The 26,291-nt window shown below is 34.1% G+C and overlaps 1 protein-coding gene across 2 annotated transcripts; it reads right to left on the minus strand.

The window, feature by feature from the left end:
• Nucleotides 1–1,622: 1,622 nt before the first annotated feature.
• Nucleotides 1,623–22,880, minus strand: LOC117419449 (muskelin-like). Of its 2 annotated transcripts, XM_034032196.3 has the most exons (18): nt 22,716–22,880; nt 21,341–21,410; nt 19,718–19,860; nt 18,853–18,941; nt 17,896–18,005; nt 16,588–16,780; nt 16,263–16,340; nt 15,723–15,788; nt 13,782–13,894; nt 12,800–13,012; nt 12,490–12,711; nt 10,503–10,632; nt 9,447–9,594; nt 8,512–8,626; nt 7,738–7,877; nt 5,757–5,859; nt 4,728–4,782; nt 1,623–3,872 (listed from the first exon to the last, which is right to left on the minus strand). In XM_034032196.3, the coding sequence occupies exons 1-18, from the start codon at nt 22,793–22,795 to the stop codon at nt 3,751–3,753; spliced, it is 2,190 nt and encodes a 729-aa protein (XP_033888087.1). In that variant the 5' UTR covers nt 22,796–22,880; the 3' UTR covers nt 1,623–3,750. The 2 variants fall into 2 exon arrangements, with proteins under 2 accessions (XP_033888087.1, XP_058841923.1); XM_058985940.1 differs by lacking the exons at nt 18,853–18,941; nt 19,718–19,860; nt 21,341–21,410; nt 22,716–22,880 and having other exon boundaries at nt 16,588–16,783; nt 17,896–18,004.
• Nucleotides 22,881–26,291: the final 3,411 nt, after the last annotated feature.

Raw genomic sequence — 26,291 nt, forward strand, 5'->3', positions numbered from 1 at the left:
CACACACACACACAATCCAAGGGTCTCAAAATAAAATGTACTTGAAGAGAAGGCTCAGAGGGAAAATGAAAAGTATCCTACCAACAGTCCACTCAAGGCAAAACTTAATAGGTAAACAACAAGAAAAATACAGTAACGCAAAAAATGGATTTGGCAGTGTTTTAGAAGGTGCTCAACATTTTTCACTGGCATGAAGGCCTGACAATAGACCAATGTCATGCTATCAAATGAAAACATGCCTCTTCATCAAATCTTCTGATAAGTTAACCATCATAAAAGCATTCGGAGTAGTGGCCATCTACAACATATTTATTCTGCATTTTTCTTGTAATTTGAGGAATAAACATTTATTTTCCTCAAAAACTTGTAAGGTTTTCATTTTTACATTATTAAAATCAGGAAGGCCAATATGCCAGTACTGTAATTTAGAGACTATTGGAAGTCTTCATAATTTTTTTACTGCATTAATGAAAAACTATATTAACGATCACACACCGGAAATTTGTCCTAATTAAAATCGGTTCATGCACCTTAGTAAATCAACAGAAATTATGTTGTGCCACTGAAAGTACAAAGCATTCATTCCAATCACAACTTTAACCCTGTCAGTCGGGACCTCAAGGTACTGGTATGTTAACATATGCAGTCAGAAACCACGTTGGAACATCACTGGACTCCTTGGTCCCAGTCTTAGGTAGCGTATAAATATATGTAAAAAAATAAAAATAAAATAAAATAAAATAAAATAGTGTCCTGTTCTCATGTATACTCAATAAAGGAGTTCCTTTAATTATACAACTTCATTTCGCATTCTTCAGCTCAACAAAAATAATTCAGGACAGAAAGGGTTAATAAAAATGACTAAAAAAGCAACCTCTTCAACGGTTTCCCTTTTAGGATATGAAACAAAATCCAAACGCAACTTGTCATATCAGTTTGTTAAGGAGTAGAGTTTGTGCTATCCCCCCCCCCCCCCCCCCAAAAAAAAAAAAAAAAAAAATATGTGATAATGATAAAACTTAATATTTTTTGGCTTCAATCTTCTCAAACAATAGTGTATCTCAATTGTAACATGAAAACCGTAGGCTGCCCTTTTATTTTTTTTATGTAATATACAATGGGAATTGTTATCAAACATCTTACATGATATATTAAATGCTAACAATTACATCTAGCAACTAAATCATTGAATCCTTTTTCTTCTATAAAGAAGCTATAGTTTATAATCATTATATATTTGCATCATTGTTTTTCCAGCATGAAAATGAATCATTGTACCCTGAGTGATATTTGACATTAAGACATAGTAATGAGTAAAAAACAAAATTACAATAAACTTTTATTTAAAATCCAATGACCAGAAAAAGTAGATCCCATTACACACTGGATTAATGAAGCTAGGTAAGTCATAACGGAACTGAAAGATAAAATGACCAACAGTTTGCTTCAGCTTTTTTTGGAGCATGTAAGAAAGATAGTTTAAAACCAGCCCCACATCCCATCCTCTGTTTACTGTAAATGATTCCCATCTAACTCTACAATGAAACACGAAACTGAGAAAAGTAAAGCATCACCTATTACAGTACTGACAAATCACTGTACAAATGGGAAACAGAGACATGTTGAAAATCCAATATTGCATTTACTGTTCAGTTAACTGCACACCAGACATAATCCCACAAGATATTTATTTTTTCTTAGATAGATAGTATTGTAAAAGGCTATTTTTTCAGTTTACAAATGCTATATTGCATAAAATAAAATAATTTAAAAGCAAGACATTTTTGTAATTTTAACTTTTATTTTCCTACTCTCAAATTTAGTAAACTATGGGTATTCCTAAGGATATAGCCCTTGTTGGCAGATCACGCAAACATGATTGATCTAACAGAAGCCATAAACATTACTAAAATCATTAAAATATGTGCCAATTTGTGGAAATTGGAACAACTATTTAAAAAGTGTTTCTTACTTTTAGTAAAGCAAGCTATGTTGAAAACCATGTTGAGCCAGCCAAAGTAAAGGTTGTGAAAAAAAAAGAAATGTTACCAAGCAAAGACTGGATGCAGTAAACTTATGACGGAGGTCTGATGGGGACTAATACTTTCTAATTACCAACGCAAGGTTAAAAAAACAATATAATATCTGTTAATGATTTTTCCTTAATTAGATATTGTATTTTTCTTCTTATGTAGACAACACTTACAACCAACACAGTGTTAGGAATAAACCCATATTGCATAATCCTACTCTCACAGTTGTTTCGGTAACCACAGGCAGGGACAGGAATGCAGAATAGTCACATAATCCAACATTTACCTATAAACCCTATTTATATACTGTTATTACTTTTTTCACAACTGGTGGATTTTTGAGGAGAATTATGATTTTAAATACAACTATAATCTTTCAATTTCATGATACAACTACTTTTTTCTATCTTAATTTTGTTTTACATATATACTGTAAAATACAGACACCAAGCAAGACATGAGATGACCCCTGAACCCATTAGAGTAAAATCAGAAGCACATTCACGTCATTTTACTGTAAAAATAGTTTTGGCAACATCAGTAAGTTAAATAACTGCAGCACTTTCAAGGTGGTCAAAAGGACTTAAAGTCTGTCTGAGCATAACTTTCATTGGTTTAAAAGCAAAAGCTAGGTGGAAAAGCTAATATAAAAGACATGAGTAATTCACTAAAAAAAATCTTTTGATTCAACATTTAGGTGGACATTTTTTTTCTAAATTACTTTGTGAATTTTTAGGCTAATGTTACAAACCAGGATCAGGTTTGCCCATACAGTAGGCAGTAAAAAGGTACATATACTGTACCATCACTATAAAATACCAACTAGGGCCAAGACCTCATTTTGTGTGTGTCTGTACATCAGTTCTTCAGATCACTAAGCTACTAGTGATTCAGCATTCATAAAACTCTTGGAATGCACTAAATATTAATTCTGACTTTCAGTAACCTGTTACAATCACATAATGTAATAGAATTGACAAGGCGGTCGGTATTTTTATGAATCTCTGCAGACATTTTAAAAATGTATATTTTTAAATGCTATGTACAAAAAGCCCTTAAACAATATCAGATTCAATTAAATAGCAAACATACCAAAGGATTACAAAAGTCTTGACATTCATGAAATCTTATGATTCCAATAGGTGACTTTACAGTATTCTTTATTTTTAAAGATACCTGCAGAAAAACACAAAAAGTTGCAATCAGTGTATCTTAGCAAAGAAGTAAAAAGTGCTGTATGGCAGGGTAGCAAAAACAAATAAAAAAAACTAACAAAAAACAAACCAAAAATAAATAAATGAAAAAAATGAACCTAAAAAGGATTCTGACCACTGCAATCATTATTGTAAATAATACTTCAGTACATTTTAGACCAATTACAGGCAACTATAGGCCTGAACTATGACAGTCCCAATAGAAAGACCAATGTGATTTTGCTAATTTAATCTAACATTATCTATGATATCTGTCACTGTTGAACTACAAACCTGTGAAATTAAATTATACCAACTAGGGGCACTTGATTAAAAAGCCATAGGTAACACTTTCTGACCAAAACCACTCAAGTTGGATTTTATAATTACAAACTCACTCCCCCCCCCCCCACCCAAAACAGGTAAATAGTCATTTGACCAGCACTTTGGAACTAGAACCTTTATAAAAATATTTCTAGTCGCTATTAAATAAAATACTAAAAAGGTGCTTCCTCCTTGCTCTGCTACAGCGTGATGAGGTCGACCAGGCTGCCTTTTGGAGGAGTCATGCTGTCAGGGAAGAAATTCACCAGAGTGTCAAACAGCTGAGTCCGCTGACCATAGGTCTGATCCACGTGTGAAAAACCTGGGCAACAAACAGTAAACATGTTACTTTACCATGCATTTGCATTCCTATGAAAATAAACATGCATTTAAACTTTTACTTTTCAAGATCATTAAAACAGACGCATCCACTTCCTACTGTTCTTGTGCAGAAAAACAAATGCAGTACTGCACACAGAATATATTCCTTTTCAAAGGGGAAAATAATAATAATAATAAATTATGAAATGCACTGATTATATACACACACACACACACTTTACAAGGTAATCTAATACAGATATAGATATGTAAAAAGAAAAAGGAATTTACAACTACAGGATTTCCAGCAGGAAAACTATACAACTATATTATAATTAATAATTAACTTAATTATAAAATTTAGAAAAAGAACAGCCAAGGAAAGCAGTTAAACTCACACAAATAATAAATACAACCAACAGAGCTATAATTAAGGATATTTTTTTTTCATGACTATAACGGATTTCACAATTTCTGTGAAAAGTACCCATTGTCATGTAATATGTAATTCCCATTTCTGAAAGAAAAGTGTAAATAAACATTTTGTATCACATAAAAATAAATACAGCAAATGTTTGCCTTATTGACGGTACACCTGTTACACTGCACTTAGGAACCAGGCAGCCGGTTTAGTTTGCTTCCGGTAAATGACTGAACAGACTTAATAGAGTTGCAATTTTTTTTTTTTTTTTTTATGTCTTGAATGAAAAAGACATCAGCTGCTAAAGGTCCAGTACAAGGAGGGGACATTCCACGTGTGTGTTGTTATTTTTACATGTATTTGTGTTTATTTTTGTTTGATAATTCACTGAATAGAATATCTTTAAAAGATGAACATAAAAAAAAAAAAACTTACCCAGTGGTATGAAGTCTGAGCTGGATCTGAAAAGTGCGGAAGCCAGGAGTTGAAACTGAACAGTAAACAAACAGATGGTAAAGCATGGGAATAAAAGCATCTTGTTCCACTTCATAATTCATAATACAAAGAACACAACAACATAATACATACTGTTTGGTATTTATAATAGAAATAGGGTTCATTCCAGGGTTTGAAACATTTTCATTGAAACAAAATTAATGGCACCCCCGTTCACTAAGAAGTTTGGCAAACCAGGACTGCGTACAAGACTTTTGTGAGTTTCTAACCCTGAACATTCCTACTTTAAAACAAACTGTCCATTTCTAAAAACTAGTTAAAATGCACATAATAAAAATATAGATTTTGAAATTTAAAAAAAAAAAATCTACAAAGCAACTGTATGGACATAATGTAATGGGATATTAGATATTAACTGAATAGTTTGAAAACAGAATAAAAAATGAAAATGGTGTAGCTACTGTAAAAATATTAAGACAGTAACTCAAAGTGTACCATCTCTGTAGAATGTAGCAAGAAGAAATCTAATTTCAATGCGATACGAGGCTTTGACGGTGTAGTGTTGGTAGCTTTGTAAAATTACTACCACAAAAGGGTTCATTTTTCTTGTGTGGTACCCACAATCAAACTTCACCAAGAGAATTATGAAATACATTAAGTCTATCATCACGATACCAAAAAGTCTCACAATCACAACATGGAAGCCATCTTAGGTCACAGGTCAAAGTGAATGGTGCCACTATATTTTTATGATATTGTAAATATGAAGTCTTCATCTGAAATGGTTTATGAGATACCAGCAGTTGAAGTGGCAGTGTTAGATTGACAAGAAAAAGAAATCTCTCTCTCTCTCTCTCTCTCTCTCTCTCTCTCTCTCTCTCTCTCTCTCTCTCTCTCTCTCTCTCTCTCTCTCTCTCTCTCTCTCTCTCTCTCTCTCTCTCTCTCTCTCTCTCTCTCTCTCTCTCTCTCTCTCTCTCTCATAGACAACTAAATAGGAACTCCACTTACCTCTTTTGTCTCTTCAGGGTCTGAGTGATCCACAGTTACAGATAACTCATTTTGTAAATACTTCAAAGCACTTAGAGGTTCTGTCTGAGCTTTTTCTTCAAACCTATAAAAAATTGGAAAGAATGCATAGGATTGGTTACTGGATATGAAGCCTGTATATATATATATAAAAAAAAAATTCTCTCTCCCTCATATTACAAATCTAGCAAATCTGCTGTAAAATAATTTTCGGTTTTAATTTTTTATTATAGACCACATCCCGTCACAAAGTGGCAGCCAATAAAGGGGAGGCAAACCACCCAAAAAAGGAAGGGTGGAGTACCCTTTTATTTTATTTTACTTTTTTTAATTGAGAGAACTAACCACATAAAGCTTTTAACAATAAATTAAAATGTAACCTATATACTGTATAAGATAGGTTGGAAGTTAATATACATTTTCAACTCTACAGATGCAGTAAGTTTAGTACATTAGGATTTCATGAAGGGACAAGCTGGGGAACTAAAAATAACCACAAGGTGTGACTACATTAAAAGACAGACAGGATACAGATAGAGACGTTTTAATAAAGTACTGGATATTAACAAAGATATGCCACTACCAACAGCTGCAAAGAGGTCACAAAGCAATATGGCTAGGTAAAGATTTCATAAGCTGGTTTCACAGACCCTAAAACTACTAATGTTACCTTATGCTGTAAAACATACAGTATGTATGGCCTAAATGTCAATAACAATTGTCTATATTGTATACCCCCTTATCGTACATGAAGAATATTTAGAGTGTAAATGAATTTCAAAAAGCAGATAACACAGCAATGATTTAATGGGATGACAGTAGACAGGAGTATACATTTTTAAAGGAGTCATAGTTAATTAACCCTTTGCGGTCCTATGTCGGACCTGGTCCGACATTGCAATATTCCCTTTCCGGTCCATCACAGACATTTGCAGAGCTTTTTTTAGATGTTATAGTAATAAAATAATGACTTGGAACGCATTATTGAGGAGTTTGGTGATAAAACGAGTGATCAGGAGATGATTTATCGGTATGCACTACTATCAAGAGGTATGTGAAAAAAACAGCGAACGAGGGGTGGGGCGGGGCTGGAGATGCAGTACTGAGTGTCCTGTTGATATGCAGTGCCTTTTAAACCTGTTTTACTGTGAAACAAAATACTTTTAAAACAGTGCGTCTAAAATAAACTGCGCGTTGAAAATAAATTGGACCCGACACGCCTGAGATGCGCTGATTAAATGGACTGCAAAGGGTTAGACAATTCCATAAATACTCCCTCTTTTTTAGTTAAAAAATGGTACAGCACCTTGTACTGTGTCATATTTGGTTAAACACAGCTCTTAATGTGCATATATTTAATTAACCTAGTTTGGCTCTCTCTCTCTCTCTAATAAAAACACAAGTTTTCTTCTTTCCAAATGGCACATGTGATACCTAAATAGTAAGTAGAACTGCAAACTAGGTAAGACTTACTTGAATTAATTTATTAGCTACTTTATAACCCCTGTAATAAACAAATTAGTGTTTTATTAAAGTTATTTACTTTTTTGTCCTTTTATTTATGAAAAGAATCTAACTATTACCGGTAGTCCTTCTATTGCACATGACAGCATTTCACTGAATTTGTGAAGAACTCTATTGCCAAACATCCACCTCACACCATACTTGTGTTTCTGGAAGTCTGTATTTCCATGAAGTACCAGGCTTTATGAAGCACTGACATATGGTCATGTTCACTATTAAATCTCTCAAGACGATGCAAGAATGTGATGTCAATACAGCAACAGACCAATATAAGATTAAGAATAAGCACGTAACTAAAATCTGTCAACAAATTGTGTATGTTCTATTCCTCTGATGGGTTACCCCCATTTGGCGAAGAAACATTAATTGAAAATGTGCACACTGCTGTACTAAAGCAAAAATAAAAAGTGCTACACATAGTTCTTTAGTGTTTGCATACCTGTATTTCCTAATGAGGTACTTGCAGTGTCTGAGGAGGTACTCCTTGGATGGGCGGCAGAGCTTCAATGACCAAAAATCATCCAGTCTCATTTTAGGGGAGCAAGACTTGCCAGGATTTCCACCAAACAAATAGTGAACCTGTAAATAGGTGACATATGCACAGCTTAAAGACACTGGTCTATATTAAGGTTACACTTATAAAAGGCACCAGCCTATATTTTCCAAAGGGCAAACCACAGACAAATGGCCCCCTCCATATTAAATGCATTACACAGGCATGTCACCTACAGTGCAAAAAAATTGGTCCACCAAGTAGACAACAACAACTAGTGCCTTTAAAAAGAACAGTAAAGTAAAAAATAGCAAAAAGAGTAAAAAAATAGCAAAACAACCATGTTGAAAAAATACATTGATAAGATATGGATAACACAGTATACAGCAAAGGTAAAGGGCCTTCTGTAACCATTTAATATCAATTAACCACCTAAAGAGAATATACTTGGACTATGGTTAATGGTACTTGTTGCTGAAGTGACAAAGTACAATTTTTTTTATCTTTTTATTTCAGATCACATATTTCTGGAAATCAACTTAAGGTCTCCTTTAAAAAGACCATTCCACAAATCAGACCACTCTGGTAGTGTGCAGAGCACCGCATTCATTAACAATGCACCATTTTAGAATTAACAAAGGCTGTTGCAAAAGAAGTACACTTGAGAAGTTAAAATCCAATAAAAAAAAAAACATATTACCATTGTTCTTTACAACTTACTTTGTGCAGTTCATCATAAACCAGCTGGTGGGCAAACCGTGGGCAGGGCTCCTCCTCCAGGAGACTTTTATTTGCATTTTCTTTCACTGCCTGATCATTCTTGTAAACACATGACCTTAATAAAAAAAACATCTCAAGTAGACAGCCATCTATTGGTGGCATAATAGGGCTGTGTGTTAACAGCAATGAAACTGAAACATGCCATTAGAAAATTGTTGATTTTACAACAAGAAAAGCTGCCTTTGTCTCGTTTCTCCTCATCTTTACAATCAAGGATCAATCCATGGCAATCAACTTTTGCACTGAGTAATTTACTGAGTAAATTGTCCTATCACCTGGGGTTGACATATTTATTGTTGTACTGCAGCATACAACATAATGGATACCATCTTTTCTTTAAAACACACTACGTTTTAATATTATTATTATTATTATGTATTTCTTAGCAGACGCCCTTATCCAGGGCGACTTACAATTGTTACAAGATATCACATTATTTTTACATACAATGACATTATTTTTTACACACAATTACCCATTTATACAGTTGGGTTTTTTTACTGGAGCAATCTAGGTAAAGTACCTTGCTCAGGGGTACAACAGCAGTGTTCCCATCTGGGAAAATATGCAGAAGACTCTTAGTAGGCATTGCCTCAAAAGATCCTTGACAATATAATATTTGACCACAGATGGCACTGTCTTTGGTGCATGCAATTACTGATCAAAATAATTAATATCTACTTTTAAATGATCACAACATAATTTTAACTCCGTTTACAAAGATATACATTGTTAGTAACAAAAAAAAATACTTGGTAATAAATTGAGAGCAATGCTTAGACAAGAAGTCTTTTATGTGGTGTTGTAATATACGAAATAGCCCACAGAAAAACCTAAGCACTATAAAAAAAACAAAAGTCTTAAATGTCTCTTACCAGCTATTTCTGGCTATGTCATATATCCAAAACGAGTTCCTCACATTCTCTTCCCGTTTATCCTTGTCCTTGCTAAGCCCAGAGAGTACATGGATCTCGTTCAATTCTGGGTCAATGGTGGCTCTCTGAGTAAAACCTGTCATTGGGACTGGTAAGACAAGAAACATCCTAAATATAAAGCAGAGTGCTCTTCCATACACTAATCAAGCATGTCGACAGAGGTTGCTTTTTTCAAAATGTAACCCACTTTTTAACCCCAAAATAGTATGGTTGCTTAGTTGAAATGATGTTGCAACAATGCACTGAATTTTCATGAGCATATTTGCTAGACAGATCAACAGGCAGAGAAAGATTTTCAAACGATTATGACTATCCTGTTTTGTGCTACTTTGTTCCCATGAAATATATTTGCCAAACACATTCTATTTCTGTGCACTCAAACTAGAGACATACTTAGAAAATAGATCATTTTATTTCAGTTTGCCAAGAAAGACCATGGAGAGACAACCAAGGGATAGATTATAGCATTCAGACAGTAGCTTTTTTTTTGTATTTCAACTAAAAGCATCCTGCAACTTTCTCCCCACCATAACAACAAAATATATTTAATACATTGTTTTAATAATCTTTTTTTAATGTGGCACATTTAGTATGTCAAAACACATGACCGATTAAGATAATTTGTGATTAGCAAATTATAGCGAAGTGTGCGAGTGGTGTATTGCTGAGAACCAAGATTATAAGCACGGCAAAAAAAATAAAAAGCATCCTGCAATGTTATTTAAATCATACAGGATTCTCAATAATCACAATTTCTGTCAAAAACGGAGCTGAAAGTATATCTTTATATATTCGTATATAAAGCTTAAGATGACAAATCAGAGTACCTCCAAAATAAGATGCGTAGGAATGTTCTGTACATACTGTAACTGCACACTTATTTAACCCTACGTCAGCGGCAATAAGTGCAATACCTGGACGGCAGAAAGGGGTGCAAATGCACCTACATACACTGTTAGCTTACAATACAAAATATTTGTAAAGCAAATGACGTACCCATGCCAGAGTCCTTCTTTGTGCCATCTGATATGATTTCTACATGGTCACTGTCCACATCGTAACTAAAGAAGTCATTCAAGTATGTTTTGGATCTCTGCCCCCCAAAGACATACAGGCAGCGGTTTTTCTACAGGAAAAGATAATAAAAATACAGTGCCTTGAAAAAGTCTTCACACCCTTGAACATTTTTCACATTCTGCTCCTAAAAAATACAATTCAAAATGCATTAAAGTAGGAGTTTGTTTCACTGATCTACACAACATCATCTACACTTTCAACGTGAAAGAACAATTATAGAAATATTCAAAAAGTAATTAAAAATAAAAAACCAAAAAGTCTTGATTGCATAAGACTTCACACCCTTTGTCATAGCAAACCCAAATGAGCTCAGTTGCAACAAATTGCCTTAACAAGGCACATAATAAGTTAAATAGAGCCCACGTGTCCAATCACAGTAGTTCAACTGATTTGAATACTCCAGGATGAAGAATCAAGCTGTTTCTGTTGTATGAAGTGAATTTGAAGCAAATGGCAAAACATGCCGAACAAGGAGCTGCCAAAAGAACTCCGGGATAAAGTTATTGAAAGGTACAGATTGGGGGAAGGCTATAAGAAACTTTCAATATCCCTTGGGGCACTGTCAGGTCCATCATTGTAAAGTGGAAACAGTTTGGCACCGCCAAGACACTGCCTTGATCAGGCCATCAGTGGAACTTTTTGGTCTCAATGCTAAGTGATATGTGTGGCGTAAACCAAACACGGCACATCACCCTGCTAACACCATCCCTACAGTAAAGCATGGTGGTGGCAGCATTATGTTTTGGGGATGCTTTGCAGCAGCGGGGACAGGGAGGCTTGTGAAGATCGAGGGAAAGATGGATGGTGCAAAGTACAGGCAGATCCTGGAGGAAAACCTGTTCCAGTCTGCCAGAGACCTGGGACTGGGTAGAAGATTCACCTTTCAGCAGGACAATGATCCTAAGCACAAAGCAAAAGCAACAATGGAGTGGCTCAGCAAGAAGAAAGTGAATGTCCTCGAGTGGCCTAATCAAAGCCCAGACCTGAATCCTATAGAAAATCTGTGGCAAGACTTGAAGACTGCAGTCCACAAACGATCCACAGCCAACTTGAAAGAGCTTGAGCTATTCTGCCAAGAAGAATGGGCAAAAACTGCACCATCCCACTGTGCTAAGTTGGTAGACACTTATCCAAAACGACTCATGGCTGTTATTACTGCAAAAGGGGCTTGCACCAAGTATTTATCCATAACGACTCATGGCTGCTATTACTGCAAAAGGGGCTTGCACCAAGTATTGACTCAAGACTTAATTACTTTTTGAATATTTCTATAATTGTTTGTTCACGTTGAAAGTGTAGATGATGTTGTGTGAAACAAACCCCTACTTTCATGCATTTTGTATTGTATTTTTTAGGCAGCAGAATGTGAAAAATGTTCAAGGGTGTGAAGACTTTTTCAAGGCACTGTGTGTGTGTATATATATACACACACACACACGCTGACAATTACAAAACAATAAAAGTAGTACTCTCTGTTATTTGAATTCCTTTAACAAAAATGCAATCCATGACAGTAAAATGTTTAGCTAAACATTTGAAGTTGTCAGTCAAATTTCTCTTTGATTATTCTCTTCCCTTTTTTAAAAGTACCATAATGAAAAAGGTGTAATACATTAACAAAATGAACAAGCTAATACACAGAAATATTAAACAAGTCAGGGTCCCCAGTGGCTCACCTAGTAAAAGCACTGCCGCATGGAGTGCAGGGTGAGTCATGCAAGTGTGGTACGAATTCAGCTTGCACCAAGTTGCAGATCTTGGCTGGGGGCCCGCAGGGAGTGCTGCACTGGGTTTGGGAGGAAAATCAACTGCTTCGAGTTCACCTCATCACTTAAGTAATTAGATTAGATTTTTCCAGAATCAATTAAAATGCCACTGAACCCAATTAAGGTTGTCTACTACTTACAGTGTGGAAGAGCATACAGTGTCCTATCCTTGACTGGACATCTTCAGGACCAGCGTTGCAGGAATCTTCCCGGAGAAGTTTCCATGTATTAGATTGACAGTGATAGGCATATAGTCCACTGAACTGTGGCTCATTAGTCCGAGTGTCATCCACATTGCCACTGCAAGTTAATATTCTTCCACCAAATGTGTAAATCATGTGTTTTTCAGAGTCCATGCACATCTAATTCAGGAAGAACACAAAACTTTCTCAATTCTACAGCAAAATATATAATTATTATTTATATATAATTTATTTTTAATCTTTTTACCTGGTGATCAAAAACAAGCTTGGGTCCAACATCAGCTGATGTATCTTCACTAAGTAATGTCCATGTGTTGGTATCAATATCATAACGATAGAAGTCACTTTTCAGAGATTTGCTGTTCCTCACAGAGGAGTCCAAATAGCGCCCTAATGTGTAGATCTGTCTTCTTTGGGAGTCGATGCACATTTTATGGCAGGATCTGGCACTGGGACCATTCTGTGAAAACAAGGACAGTGAATACACTGAGTTTAAATTAATTTCAACACAAAATTAGCTGATTGATCCCAGAACTGTCAAGAAAGTCTACTGTGTGGTGGTCAATAGAGATTAGTGGAGTTTGTTACATGTATAAAAACAAAAAGCAATGCGGTTATAAACCACCAAAATGCTCATGGTTTTAAGTAAAATAAACTGTAGGCAGACCACAATGTTCCATGTAGTAATCTGCATTAAATAACAATGAAAGGGCATATTTGACACTGACAAAGAACAGTGAGTCACAGTCACTCTTGGACAGAATGACTGGAATAAATCAGTGCTGAAGATGAGGTTATTGTGCGCCTGCCTTGCCACTTCTGTTCTCAAAACAGCCCTGTTATCATACAATTTAAACTGGAATAAATCTCTTATTACTGTTGACCAGCATTTCAGCAGTGTATGTGTACACTATGTGCAAAGAGTATAGAACCAGATTTCATTAATTGAAATGATAATACAAAAACTGTACATTTGAGACCTATATATCGAACTGATGTCCACGCTGACTTATTTTGAAATTATTTTGCTAGCTCATGGATTGAATTATAGCTAATTTTGCAAGTTTATAATCATTATGAGGTTAATAATATGGTTACTCCATCTAGAAGGTTTTGTTGATTGGCTTTATTTGTTTTCTATTCTCTCCCTTTTGAAAACCCAAAAACAACCAAAACGCAAGTGTACACTTTGTAGTCTGATTCCTCAATCAGAAAGTGACTGAATTTACCTCTTTTTCAGTATCCCTGGATATACAGAGCCATTGATTATCTTGAACGCTGTATGCCCAGAAATCGGCCAAATCTTGCGTACCATCCCAGCCACCAAACAAATACACAGTTTCTGTAATAAAAATGAAAAATATTACTTATGGAGGAAAAAGCTTTGTAACAGATTACTGTATCATAATTATGACATCAAATAATTTCAAACATGAAAAGAAATAAAAATAAAGAATTGAGCTATATCGGGTAGCAGTGGAGTAGTGGAGGGTTGTGGGTTCAATCCCAGATGGAGGACACTGCTGCTGTACCCTTGAGCAAGGTACTTTACCTAGATTGCTCCAGTAAAAACCCAACTGTATAAATGGGTAATTGTATGTAAAAATAATGTGTAAAAAAATAATGTAATTGTATGTAAAAAATAATGTGATATCTTGTAACAATTGTAAGTCGCCCTGGATAAGGGCGTCTGCTAAGAAATAAATAAATAAATAATAAATAAATATATTTTAGTCCAGGGGCTGCTAGCTCCCAGAAATCAAAGGGTTAATAAGCTCTGACAAGGCAGGGAAACTAAGTCCCAATAAAAATACTGTTTTTAAAAAAACATTATTTGTATTCTGGATTAAAATATTAGCAAGGACAGGTTTATTATGATTATCAAAAATGGATTTTAAATATTAAATAAAAAAACTTTAGAATCAATATACATTGAGAGAAATACATCACATGAAAGATCCACCATGATTACTTTTTTTTTTCATTTTAATGTTAATACTCTGCAACTATCCCATACACAAAAACAACATAGCTTGCTAAAGCATGTACTGTGGTATACTACTGGAAATCGTAGTGTTGTTGGATGGTACTATAGTTTTTTATATGGGATCCGGCCATGTGTTGTAACCAACAATGCATTCTTTAAAATGAGTTGCACCTCCAACTTCTCAGCAAAAAAATTAATTAATGGTACAGAATTACTACGTTTTGCTAAAGGAGTAAAAACACTGTTAAAACTATACAACTATACTATACTTGTTAAAAACCTAAAAAGGGTAAAAAAAATAAATTTAAAAAAAGCCCAATATTTTAAAAATAATTAATTTAATAGCAGTACCGAAGTACAATGTTCCATTTTGTGACTTACAATAATGAATACATATACAGTACAGTGTCTCTCTTTAGGATTTGTCCAATCAGAAGCGAAGTCCCTTCACACAGTTTGTATCAATCAAGAACAAAACTACTCTATATACTCTTTTCCCAACCTGAAGTTTTACCTCAGGTACATCATGAAAACACATAGCCACTCGACAGATTTTTTTCCCACTACAACTTAATTGAAGATAGACATGAAAAGGTTAGCATTATGTAGGACAAACAAAACATAAAAAGGGAACAGAGTGTTTTGTTTCTACTAAGGTTATTGTAGTTTATTAAGTCTAATTACCCTTCCTCTCCGGCACAGAGCTCTTAGTGTTTCAGCTCAAGAGTGGGTCTCTGATGTATAAATTCTCACAGCTTACAAAATCCACATAACAACAACAGCCTTATTGATAGATATACACAATGCAAGATCTGGCATACACTTTACATCCTTTTGGGGTATTGCCAAAAGGGTGATGCCCACAGTGATTAATGTTCCCAGTCTGGGCTCAAAACCAATCCTAAAAGATTAACTGAATATTTCACAAGTTTACCAATTTTCATTTTCCAAATCTTCCAATTTGCATGACATGCTACTTTTGCAGTCCTGGCAAGACCATAAGAACATAAAATCTGTTTGAAAACAACTGAAAATCATAATAAAAACAAAAAACAAAAAAAATCACATGACAAACCAACAATCTGATCAACGCCTATTATTTAACTTTCAGCAGGGTGATTTAACTGGAATAAAACTAAACAATCATTACTGAAACTGCCTTGCATCAAAGGCCAGTCCATACCTGTCTGGACATCTATCACCATCTGATGCCCTCCCCTCATTCCTGGCCTGCTATCATCGCCATCACCTTGAATTAGAAAAAATAAAAAAATGTACAGCACAGCAATACATTATATATATGCCTCTGCTCCACTTCATCAAACAGGTTAGTCTACTAATTAAACAGCACATTTCACATCAAACCCTACAATAGCAAAAACTGGTAACTAAATAAGGATAATATGATTAACAGTTAAGGCAATCATAAAATTAGTCCCAGACATCAATAGGCAGAGAATACCTTGGCAGATCAATATTTACTGTATAACATAGATCCTGGTCTGGTTTCAGCAACTAAAGTTACTTAGAAAAGCACAGTAACACAAGGGCGCAAAACAGCTAAAGTAGAAACCGCCTATGGTTGTAATTAAGGCCATGGTGAATATTATAATTCTACAGTTTAGAACAATTATCATACAAAGTTTACCCATTACAAAAGATATACTGGCAACTTTTAAAGGATTATGGTGAAGTATACAATATAAATGTACTGTTATTTTACCTTTGGTACTTTTGGGGATAATCTGACTCCATCTAGGTTTATATTCTTGCTGGCTGATGTACTGGTTAAATAAGCCTTCTAAAAAAAACAGACAGAGAACAGTTTTTTTTTTTTTTTAGTTTTCACAAACATTTACATTCTATTTTTACGTATATATCGATAGCGGGCTTCTTCACATTATGCAAACGGCTATTTGTGAACGTCAACAAAACAAATGGAGTACATACACTGCAGGCTTTAAATATACCTTTCTGAATTTACATTTTCCAGCGCTGTATACAATGAAGAGTAGAGTAATAGTTCCATAATTCAATAATTCAATTACCATTCACAGCCTTGTCTATTAGTCCCTCACAAGCATCAAAATCTCCCTTCAGGACCAGTTTATCGTGAAGGTCAGTCAGCATCGGGTGTTCGAGGGCGATCTTTGTCTTCTTCTGCAGAGACTCAAATGCCTCAGTGTAGTTGTGCTGGCGGAAGTGCTTTAGACACAACCGAATGGCTTCCTGTTCACGGTACTACTAGAACACAAGGAAAGCCCATGAGGTCTCTGAATTAATCATGTAGCTTCACTTTAGAACAACAACATCTAACCTATGCACTGGAAAATAAAGTTGTTTATGTCCACGTATGTGTTTTGATATGCTGAATAATGCTAAGTAAGCTCTTTACTGAATTAACTTTAATTCTTTCAGCACCAAGTAACAAAAAAGACTACCCAGGATAACTAACAAGGTTTACAGTCTTGCAGTAAAAAATATAAAAGGGTTTAATACATATTAGTATATTAGATTGATTCCTATATAAGAGGTCTACAGCTTTGAGTGGCGTTATGTGCATGTACTGTTCTGTTATGTGCATCAGTTTTGACTTTCCCCTTTTAGTTGATTGTTTAGTTGTGTTTTAGACAGGAAGAAAAAAAGAAAAGTTGTGTAGGCAAAGAGAAAGTTGAAACATAATAAAAAATGAAGTTAAAGCATAAAATCAAAAGTGGCTCCTATACAACTTTTTTTTGTCAATTTCAGTTTATGTTTACAGATTAAAGCTATTGACTGCTTGCATGTTTAGTGCCAGTCAATACAACCCACAATTATTTTTGCCTTTGCAATGCTGCTTCAATGCAATTAGATTTTTCTTAAAATATTTAATCTAGAAATTACTTTGTGTCATTATTGCAAGTTCTCTTAATAGTTACATATTCAAAAAAATAAAATAAAAAAGGCTCACACACATACAATACCAGTAACTGAAACTTGGTTATGTTCAGAAATTGAAACCAGTAATACTGAATGAAGTTATGTTCAGGAATTGTATTTAAACAATGCAGGGCTAAGAACAAGTAGGACATTATTTAGTAAAACACCCACAAACTACTACTGTTTTTTCACATGTTTACACAACTACCATATTTGAAAGAACAAGGCCACATTGTAATAATTTCCAAGTAAAACATTTTCAAAATCCTATGCTTGCATAAATGCAAGAACATTATTTGAAAAACAACACGTCAACAGATGTTTATTATGAAATGTATTATGTCTACATGGTTATTGGTTTCATTGGTGATATATATTTTAGGGGGGTGGGGGTGATAATTCTGATTGCCCGAGATAGCATTGAAATACGGGCCTACCTTGCTGTACCAGTTAAGGCACGGCTGCACCACATCAGGTTCATCAATCCCATGAAGTTCAACATACCAGATACTGAAGTTGAAACTGGGCCCCCAGGACATCAGTGGAACTGTTATAAAAAGTTTCATTTAGTGAGAGTTTCTGAAAAGTTTTTAATTTAGGAGTGGGAGGGAGGAGGAGGAGGGAAGTATACACTTTTTGATAAACACAATGGCATTTTTATACATCTTAAAATACGAACATGCCGTCCTGCAAAAGTACTATAGCCACCAAATGTCTTTTTGTGACAGATTATAATGATCCTCCTGCGAGCCATAGAAAAAGATTATTGTAAAATTTTAAACTGGTGCTCTAATTACACAAAACCTATGTCTATTTGTACAATAAACTAGGACACAATAAACTAGTCATATGCGTGTATTTTCACTTCCACTGGTGAGTAACTACATTTTAAAAATCTAGGGTTTTACTTGCTGTATTTGATGATCATTTTGGACGAGCCCTAGCTTGATCTGCCATTAAAAAATCAGGAATTATTCTTATTTGTTATCAAGTTATCATTAAAAGAATATGCCGAGATTAGTTTTTAAATGCAATAATACACCAACACAAATTTAATATTTAACATGACTATAAAAATATATATGACTGATTTGTCAATTGTTCTTGTATTAAAATCCTAATATGAAAATGGTTACCTTACTATTTCTAAAGGGATGACAAATAGTACTGGTGAAATACAAAGTATCACATAAAAACCCATCTTAATCGTGAATCACCTGGCAACCATAAACTGACATGCCCACATTATGACACTAAGCATCGATTCAAAGTGATGCTATGGCTATATTTTTCATTATACTGAAGAAGTCGATAACAAAAATGGTTTAAATGATCATTTTTATGAGAATAAGAAAATGTAAATTTAATTCCTTAATTATATAAATGAATCTTACCTATTTTAATGAACCGACATGGGAACATCTGTTCATCAATTTTATGTTTCAAAGTGAATGTTTCTTTGTTGTAATCATTTTTAAGGCCACTGCAAATAAAACAAATACAAAAGAAAGTAAACTACATTATACGCAGTACGTTTACAAACATTTAATATGAAATAGCAAACAGCATGAAATGCCTCCTTTGGCTATTATAAAAAGGTCAAAGCCTAATGTAACTAATTTGTTGTAATAACAATTTAATGTTGTTTTACTTGACAAAATGATAGTAAATATATCCCCGGTAACACAGTGAAAGAGGAATTGCACCTCTAATACAATGGCTAGTAAACATGAAGTAAATAAGAAATGTGGAAAATTGAGTAGTGATTTGTAAAGTATGTTTTTTTATTATTATTGGAAAACTATTAGTCACAGGGCCAAGCAAATGACAGAAAATAATGAAATTGACTTCAAGAAATTAATTTAATTTATCTACAGTAAATGGAGACAAATCTAAATACTGCCACTATTTAAATATTACACAGGCACCAATAAAGATGTTGTTTAATGAAAGTCACTTTTTTTTGCTTTAATGATTCACTCAATGTAGGATATACAGGTTAGATCCAGGCTGGTAGTGGACTATATATCATTAATAGGATATGAGATGAAAACAAAGGCCCTCACAAAATGTTTAATTTCTACTGGATGGTAAATTGAACTTGACAGACACCAAAAAATACAGCTGTGTGGATTTAATTTCATTAAGTGTGGTTTGTTTAATAACTAGAAATGGAAAAATCACAGAACTGGAAATATGGTCCACTAGAAAGATTTAAAATGTTTAAGCAATAAGCATTTATAAAGTACTCCAACTTACCTGGATAATAGTTCCGTCATATTTTCCTCACTCATCCCTCCAAAAACCTTAAACTTTTTCAGGTTGCATACGTGAGTTTTCTCATACTTTCCAAAAGTAATACTCTGAACAATGGCAGGCTTTTCCATTTTTAGAATCAAGTACTAAAACACAATTAGAAGAGAAAGATAGTAACAGACTTCCCCACTTTTGAAGCACTAAGGTTGCTGCTGATGTACAGACCTCACAGATTTTATATGGTTGGTTGATTAAAATCACAGTCATGCATCAGTTTATATAATAAAGATGTACACATTTACTGTATGTATACAGTGGGATAATGTATTTGTCTATGTAATGTTTCACCCATTAAATGTGGCTAAAATCTCCACCTATAGTATTTATAGCTCAGCCTATCAGGTATCACTACTGTGAAAAAGTAGGTCACCAATGCCATAACTTCTTTCATAAACTACATTCATATTATAATCAAATTGAAAGACAGTCAGATACTTAGTATCCATAATCCAGAAACCCCAAACCTCACGACTAAAAATATACCAGTCACATTGATTCACAGTAAAATAAGAAGTCTGAACAAACACTGTCTGTTGATTCCAAGATAGTTCCTAAAAAATGACTGCAACTTTTTTAAACTAAATGTAGTTGACTTAAGACAACTTAGACACATTTTAATTTACATCAATTTATTTAGCTTAAAAAACTTTTTTGGAATGATTCTATTTTTTCCAAGGGGATCTAAAAATAAAAAAGGAAAGTCCAGGCCTGTCCTATCCTGCTTGTTTCTGGTTAGCTCTTGGGCATTGCATTTTTAAATTATATTTCACAGACAAAGCGTCAATAAACAACTGAGCAATTTTACTGTGTAAATATATTCTGCTTATATGCTTGCAGTATCTCGGAGAACAGTACCATCATCAAGATACATTTCAGACAGAGAATATCACTTTTCGGCACCCTTCATATCTTTTTTTTTTTTTTTTTTTTTTTTTTTAACAGGTGCATTGTATAATCAAGTTAAATACTAAAGCTTTTCAACAGTGCTAATCCTGTATTTAAATGAAGTTGATACTGGAGATTTTTTTTATTAATTCTGCATTTTGTCTTGCTGACAGTATAAAAACAGCATGTACAAGAAATGTGCTGCTAATTCTGACAGCAACATCCTCTACTGTACAATCAACTTCCACTTTCAATTTCCTTTAGTCTAAACCACGAGACTGACTTTGGAACACCACACAGAGCTGAGGTTTGAAACGAAAGTAACTTTTTTGACATTTAACCTTTTTTAAGCCCTCTAATTTTACAAACCAGAGGTTTACCAGACAAACATTCAGAAAGGGAAGCAAGCAAGTTGGCTTTCATTATCTCTTTAACTACACATATGACAAAACACTCTCTTTGGGCAATGGAGAGTTGAAGCATTATACAGTATGCAAAAGACATTGACAAATAAGATTACATGCTGTTTTAAAACTACTTGGTGTTTCAGGTTCCTTAAAGGACCATCTTAATTGACTACAAATGCCTTTCTCATTTTAGCAACATATTTTATTGTGACATTTAGGCTAAAGGAAAAAAAAAACAGATAGCTTAAAATAAATGTAAAAAGGCATGTATTACTTGTGGAGGGTAGTTGCTTTCAGAAGACCACCGGGAAGATTGGTCATTAGGTTTATCCGCCAGAATGTTCCTAAAATACAATTTTTAGAAAATATTGCATTAAATTAATTCACAAAGCACACAGTAGTTTAAACAATTAATCACAGTGAAGCCAATGTAAAGTATCTGAGTCATTTGGCAAGAATGAGTTGGCAAGGACGTCAAATAACGGAATAATGAAAAAAGGTTAAACATAACAACAGAATGCAGTACCATCAAACAAGCCTTAGCAAATAAAACCAAGATGTTTACATTCTAAAATTTGCATGAACAATTACAATATTTAAAAAAATAAATAAATAAATAAATAAATAAAAGTGTCCAGAACAAATGTTGCACCTTTAGAAAATAGGTAGTAAGCCTATTTTTAAAAGTTTGTTTGGGGGAGGGTCCCTTAATTGCAGGGTAATCCCACCTTGGAAATTACAGATTTTACCTTCTGTGTGCATGCTATACCCAAAGACTAGGAAAACAAAACAGAATGATAAACTCAGGAAAATCTCCCTTTAATTGTTTTGACATAGAACTAGCACATGAACTAGACATCATGGGGGTTACTTTTTTAAAAAGTGATTTTTTTTAAACCTCCACATATAGAGGGATAATATTTTGAATCCTGGAACCTGGGAATTATGTTACATTAGGGCTGCCTTACTGACAGTACTGAAATGTGGATTATTATGTGAACAAACACTGCTTTCCGGAAAATAAAATATGTGATGTTTTATTGAAGTTTGAGGTGTTCGGACAAGCATGTATATTTCCGAACAGTTTAATAAATGCTGTAGGTACGTACCGCAGGTTTCACTGAATATTAAACACTAAACAATAGTAATTAATACTTCCAATGTATCCAAGCAGTCGTCGGCTCACCAGAACTCATGCCGTCGCAGAAGAGAGCGAATACACATGAAATTGGTAAGTGATTGATGAGGCTATCAACATTGTACAGTCGCTTGTCTTAGGAAGAGTGTATACATAGGGTAAAATATGCAACATTTTACAAACCGGGCCTATCAAATTTCAGTAGGATATTTACGGTTTACCCAGCGAGTTCAATTGCTATTTTCTTGTAAAAATGCGCTGGTCAATCACGACATCGTTAAGTGGAAAATTTGATTTATTATAATATCTTAACTTTGTTTTTGTTTTGTTTTTGGTATCAAAATAGCAGTATTTATGCACAGGGTAAAATATTAACGTAAAAGCGGGACTTCATTTAGGGACAGGCCATGTATGCATGCATTTACCAACCAAAAAAATATATAACGTCGAGAACATCTATGTATAAGCAATACTGGAATTCCTAAAATAAAATTATGACGCCTTTACTCACTCTGGTAGGTACGTAGAGGAGTAAGAGCTCCATTTAAACACACTGTAGGAAAGGACTCTGTTCTCTGGAACAGCCGCCATCTTGTTGAGAACGAAACCAGCAGCGGGATGCCAGGGGCGGGGTAACAACTCTTAAAGAGACAGTACCAAAACAAAGTGTTTGTTGTGACTGATCAAGTAGGTCATAAAGGTAAAACCATACTCTCCTTAAGTAGACTTTGAAAATGCATATAAATAATTGTCACTTGCGAGCGGGATCCTGCAAATTACCAGACGTGTTTTGTATTTGTTTAAGAAGGAAGCAACACATGATGCACCGGATTGTGGTTTACAAACATTTATAACACACTTCAATTCTTAAAGCAGTAAATAACGTGTAGGGTCGAATTTTCAGTTGTGACTGCATTTATTATATTTTTTCCTTGTGCACAGAGAGTCACCATAGGCATAATGAAGTTTTGAGATCAGATGTTGGCAACCTTGTGATCGATAGTCATTAAATAACGTCTGCACGGTTTATATTTGGGTGTTCTATGGGAAGGTCATATTCGAAAAACAACACACATATTAGTGGTACGTTTTGGGTCATTTGCCTTGCTTAAAAATATAATAGTGCCTAAACATAAATTAAGGGAGGCAACATGCTGTATTGCAAGCCTTTGTGTTTTGCTGCTGGAAGTATGTCCTTGATAGTATAAAAACTTTCAACTCCAGAGACAGCACACAGCTTCACATCACATTAAACTGTCTTTTCTCTTCCTCAATACTGGACATGAAAACATCAATTGTTTGTTCTGACCTGGCCAGAGAATCTTCATTTCAATTGGATATTTTTCACATTTAATCATTTTTTAGGAGCTTTAATTATGTCTTTATTCTTTCCATGAATGTATGCAGAAAAACTCATTGTATGTCATTCCAGAGGCTGGTTTTCATTTTTTTTTTGTTGACCATTTTTAACATTTTGTCTTTTAAATGGATGTCAATTGTATTTTTTTTATTTATTTTTTGTTACTACTTAACCAGTAAATGCATCCTTTTTATATATAAATTATATGTGACCGTCTCGCTCCTCCTCACCCAACTAATGTACCTCATACAGACACATGACAGAAGCTTTGTGTTAGGTTATACAAGTAGGCCTACAAAGTTTCATAATATATCTGTATTTAGGACTTGGAACACTGCATATAGAAATACTGTATATTTATGTTGCTCTAAAACATTTATTAGAAATGTCTAGTTTAAATGTACAAGGTGTCAACCATCTAATATGCAGCATACATTTAATGAACTTTGCTTTGCTTAGTTTCCAGAAGTTTGGGAAGCTGCAGTATTGTACATGGTCATTTTCAGAAAAGTGCGTGTTCTATCTGTAAACCAGTCAGTGTGTATCCCCAGGCTCACTCAGTTTTGAGTCATGAACAACTTTGTGAAGCTCAATACAAGATTCTTAGTAGTGTATACTTAAGTAGCTTTCTGTTTCTACTGTTCTATGTCATATAGATTAAGTAAATGCTGTAAACTTAATTTGAGCTATCAGTGTGTGCTCATCAGACCTTTTCTAATCGAGGACTTGCGATGACTAACAATGAGAGCATATGTGAGTGACATAAAGGGTGGGGTTGTGAATCTAATATCTTATTATCCAGGTAGCCCCTTATAAGGAGGCTATTGAAAGGAGTTAGAATTTAAAATATTGCCTCTCTCTTGGGATATTTTATTTTGTCATTAAGAAAAGGTAAATGGACAGTTTTTAGTGATGGTTTGTTAGTGCTTTTTAAAGCCTATTTTTATTATTAAATCAAGTTTTCAGTTCATTTAAACGTTTTTCAACTTTTTAGAGACAATCATAGTTTTTTTTCACAGCACTTCAATATAGGATAATGTTTTTAGCCACTCTTCAAAAAACTGCCTTTAAAAATGCGTTCCTTAAAGAATGCTTTAAGTTTTGTGAAGGGACCTATATTTTAGTGGTGGAAGATTTGCAAACCCATTGTATAAAAGGGTTTGTAATCCCTTGTAATCCCGTGGAAAATCTGAAAATATTCCTACACGCCACAAGGAGAAATAAATGAAAAACAGGATTACGTTCCATAGTGCATTAAATGCATTGGAAAGAAAGAAATAAAGAAATAAGATTTAACATGGTCATGCAGCTCTGTACGGCTGAGAACCTGTCCATAATAAAGATGAAATTCAACACACTGAATTGTCAACATAAGCGTTTTTCTGTTTTGCACCAACATGTGAATCTTACTGTTTCCTTTTCTGGAAATCCCCGTCCGCAAGACCTTGTACCAAAATACCCGAGATAAGTGTCGTTCAGTTTCACATTAAAATGATCTCTTGGGTAAAGTTGTTTACATTTAGAGAATTGCCAGAAATGAGGGGACTGTATTGGCAATATGCCTGTCAAGAATTTTGAGGGGTTGTCATGCCACAGTCAGTTCTTCATAGTGCCCATAGAACTAGAATACAGACTAGGTTAACCAAAGGGTTTAATGTATGAACACTATTAAACAAGTTTACTAGCAATAAACAGTAGCCAAGCAATAGATGGCGCAATAGAATTTCCCCCAAACCTACCACTGACTATTAAATGATTTTTTTTAGCATTATCATTTACTCTACTATTGTATTTACAGTGGGGGATTTGGGCCAATAACATACTTTTTATGGGGATGGCGTTTTTATTTTTTATTCCGTTATTATATTTTTACAAACATTTCACTCTTTAGAAAGAATAATACAGGGACTTAATATAATGATACTAAAAAAATGAATTGTATGTTGACTAAGTACAGTTACAGGCTGCCTGGGAAGCACCACTACTTTATGTTTCTACTACTTGACTGTGAAAAGAGAAGAAATTAGACCATGATTCATGATTGAAGTGTACCTTCAGGAAATGTCCTGTAATGTAATTTGCAGTCTCATGTGGGATGATGCTTGATGAGGTATGTACACTTCTTATAAATGACATCATTTCTAAACCCCTAGTTATTTACTGTAGGCCCTACATAAAATGAAACACCAAATAGCATATTCTATGTATCTGCCAATGTACTGTTATTTTTTTATTAGCAACTTTTAAGATTTATTTTTCATTCCTATAGGAAATTATTTATTACTGGAGAATATGTATTATATAACATTTCTAACCACTGGGCACTGTGCATGCATCTCATCTTTATCCCACAGACGTATATTTAAAATATTGAGATAGTAGAGAGGGAGGAATCAATAGTATCTGTAAATGAAGTGGTAGAGGGCATAATACAAAGAGAATGGGTCATGCTTTATATATATATATATATATATATATATATATATATATATATATATATATATATATATATATATAAGCATGACCCGTTATATATAGAACTCTTTAGTTTTATAACATTGTTAACTAGATTACTAACACAAAAGTTATTTGTTTTTGTTAATGGTTTATCAGAAAAATATTTGTAAACAATAAAAATGTAGTCTTCTTTAAAAAGGATTTAAAGCAAATTTAAACCCATCTTGTGATTTTTGTTGTTGTTTCCAAAAAGCTGATAATTTCTTTTAT

This window comes from Acipenser ruthenus, chromosome 14 (assembly GCF_902713425.1).
Source record: "Acipenser ruthenus chromosome 14, fAciRut3.2 maternal haplotype, whole genome shotgun sequence".
Classification (NCBI taxonomy): Eukaryota; Metazoa; Chordata; class Actinopteri; order Acipenseriformes; family Acipenseridae; genus Acipenser; species Acipenser ruthenus.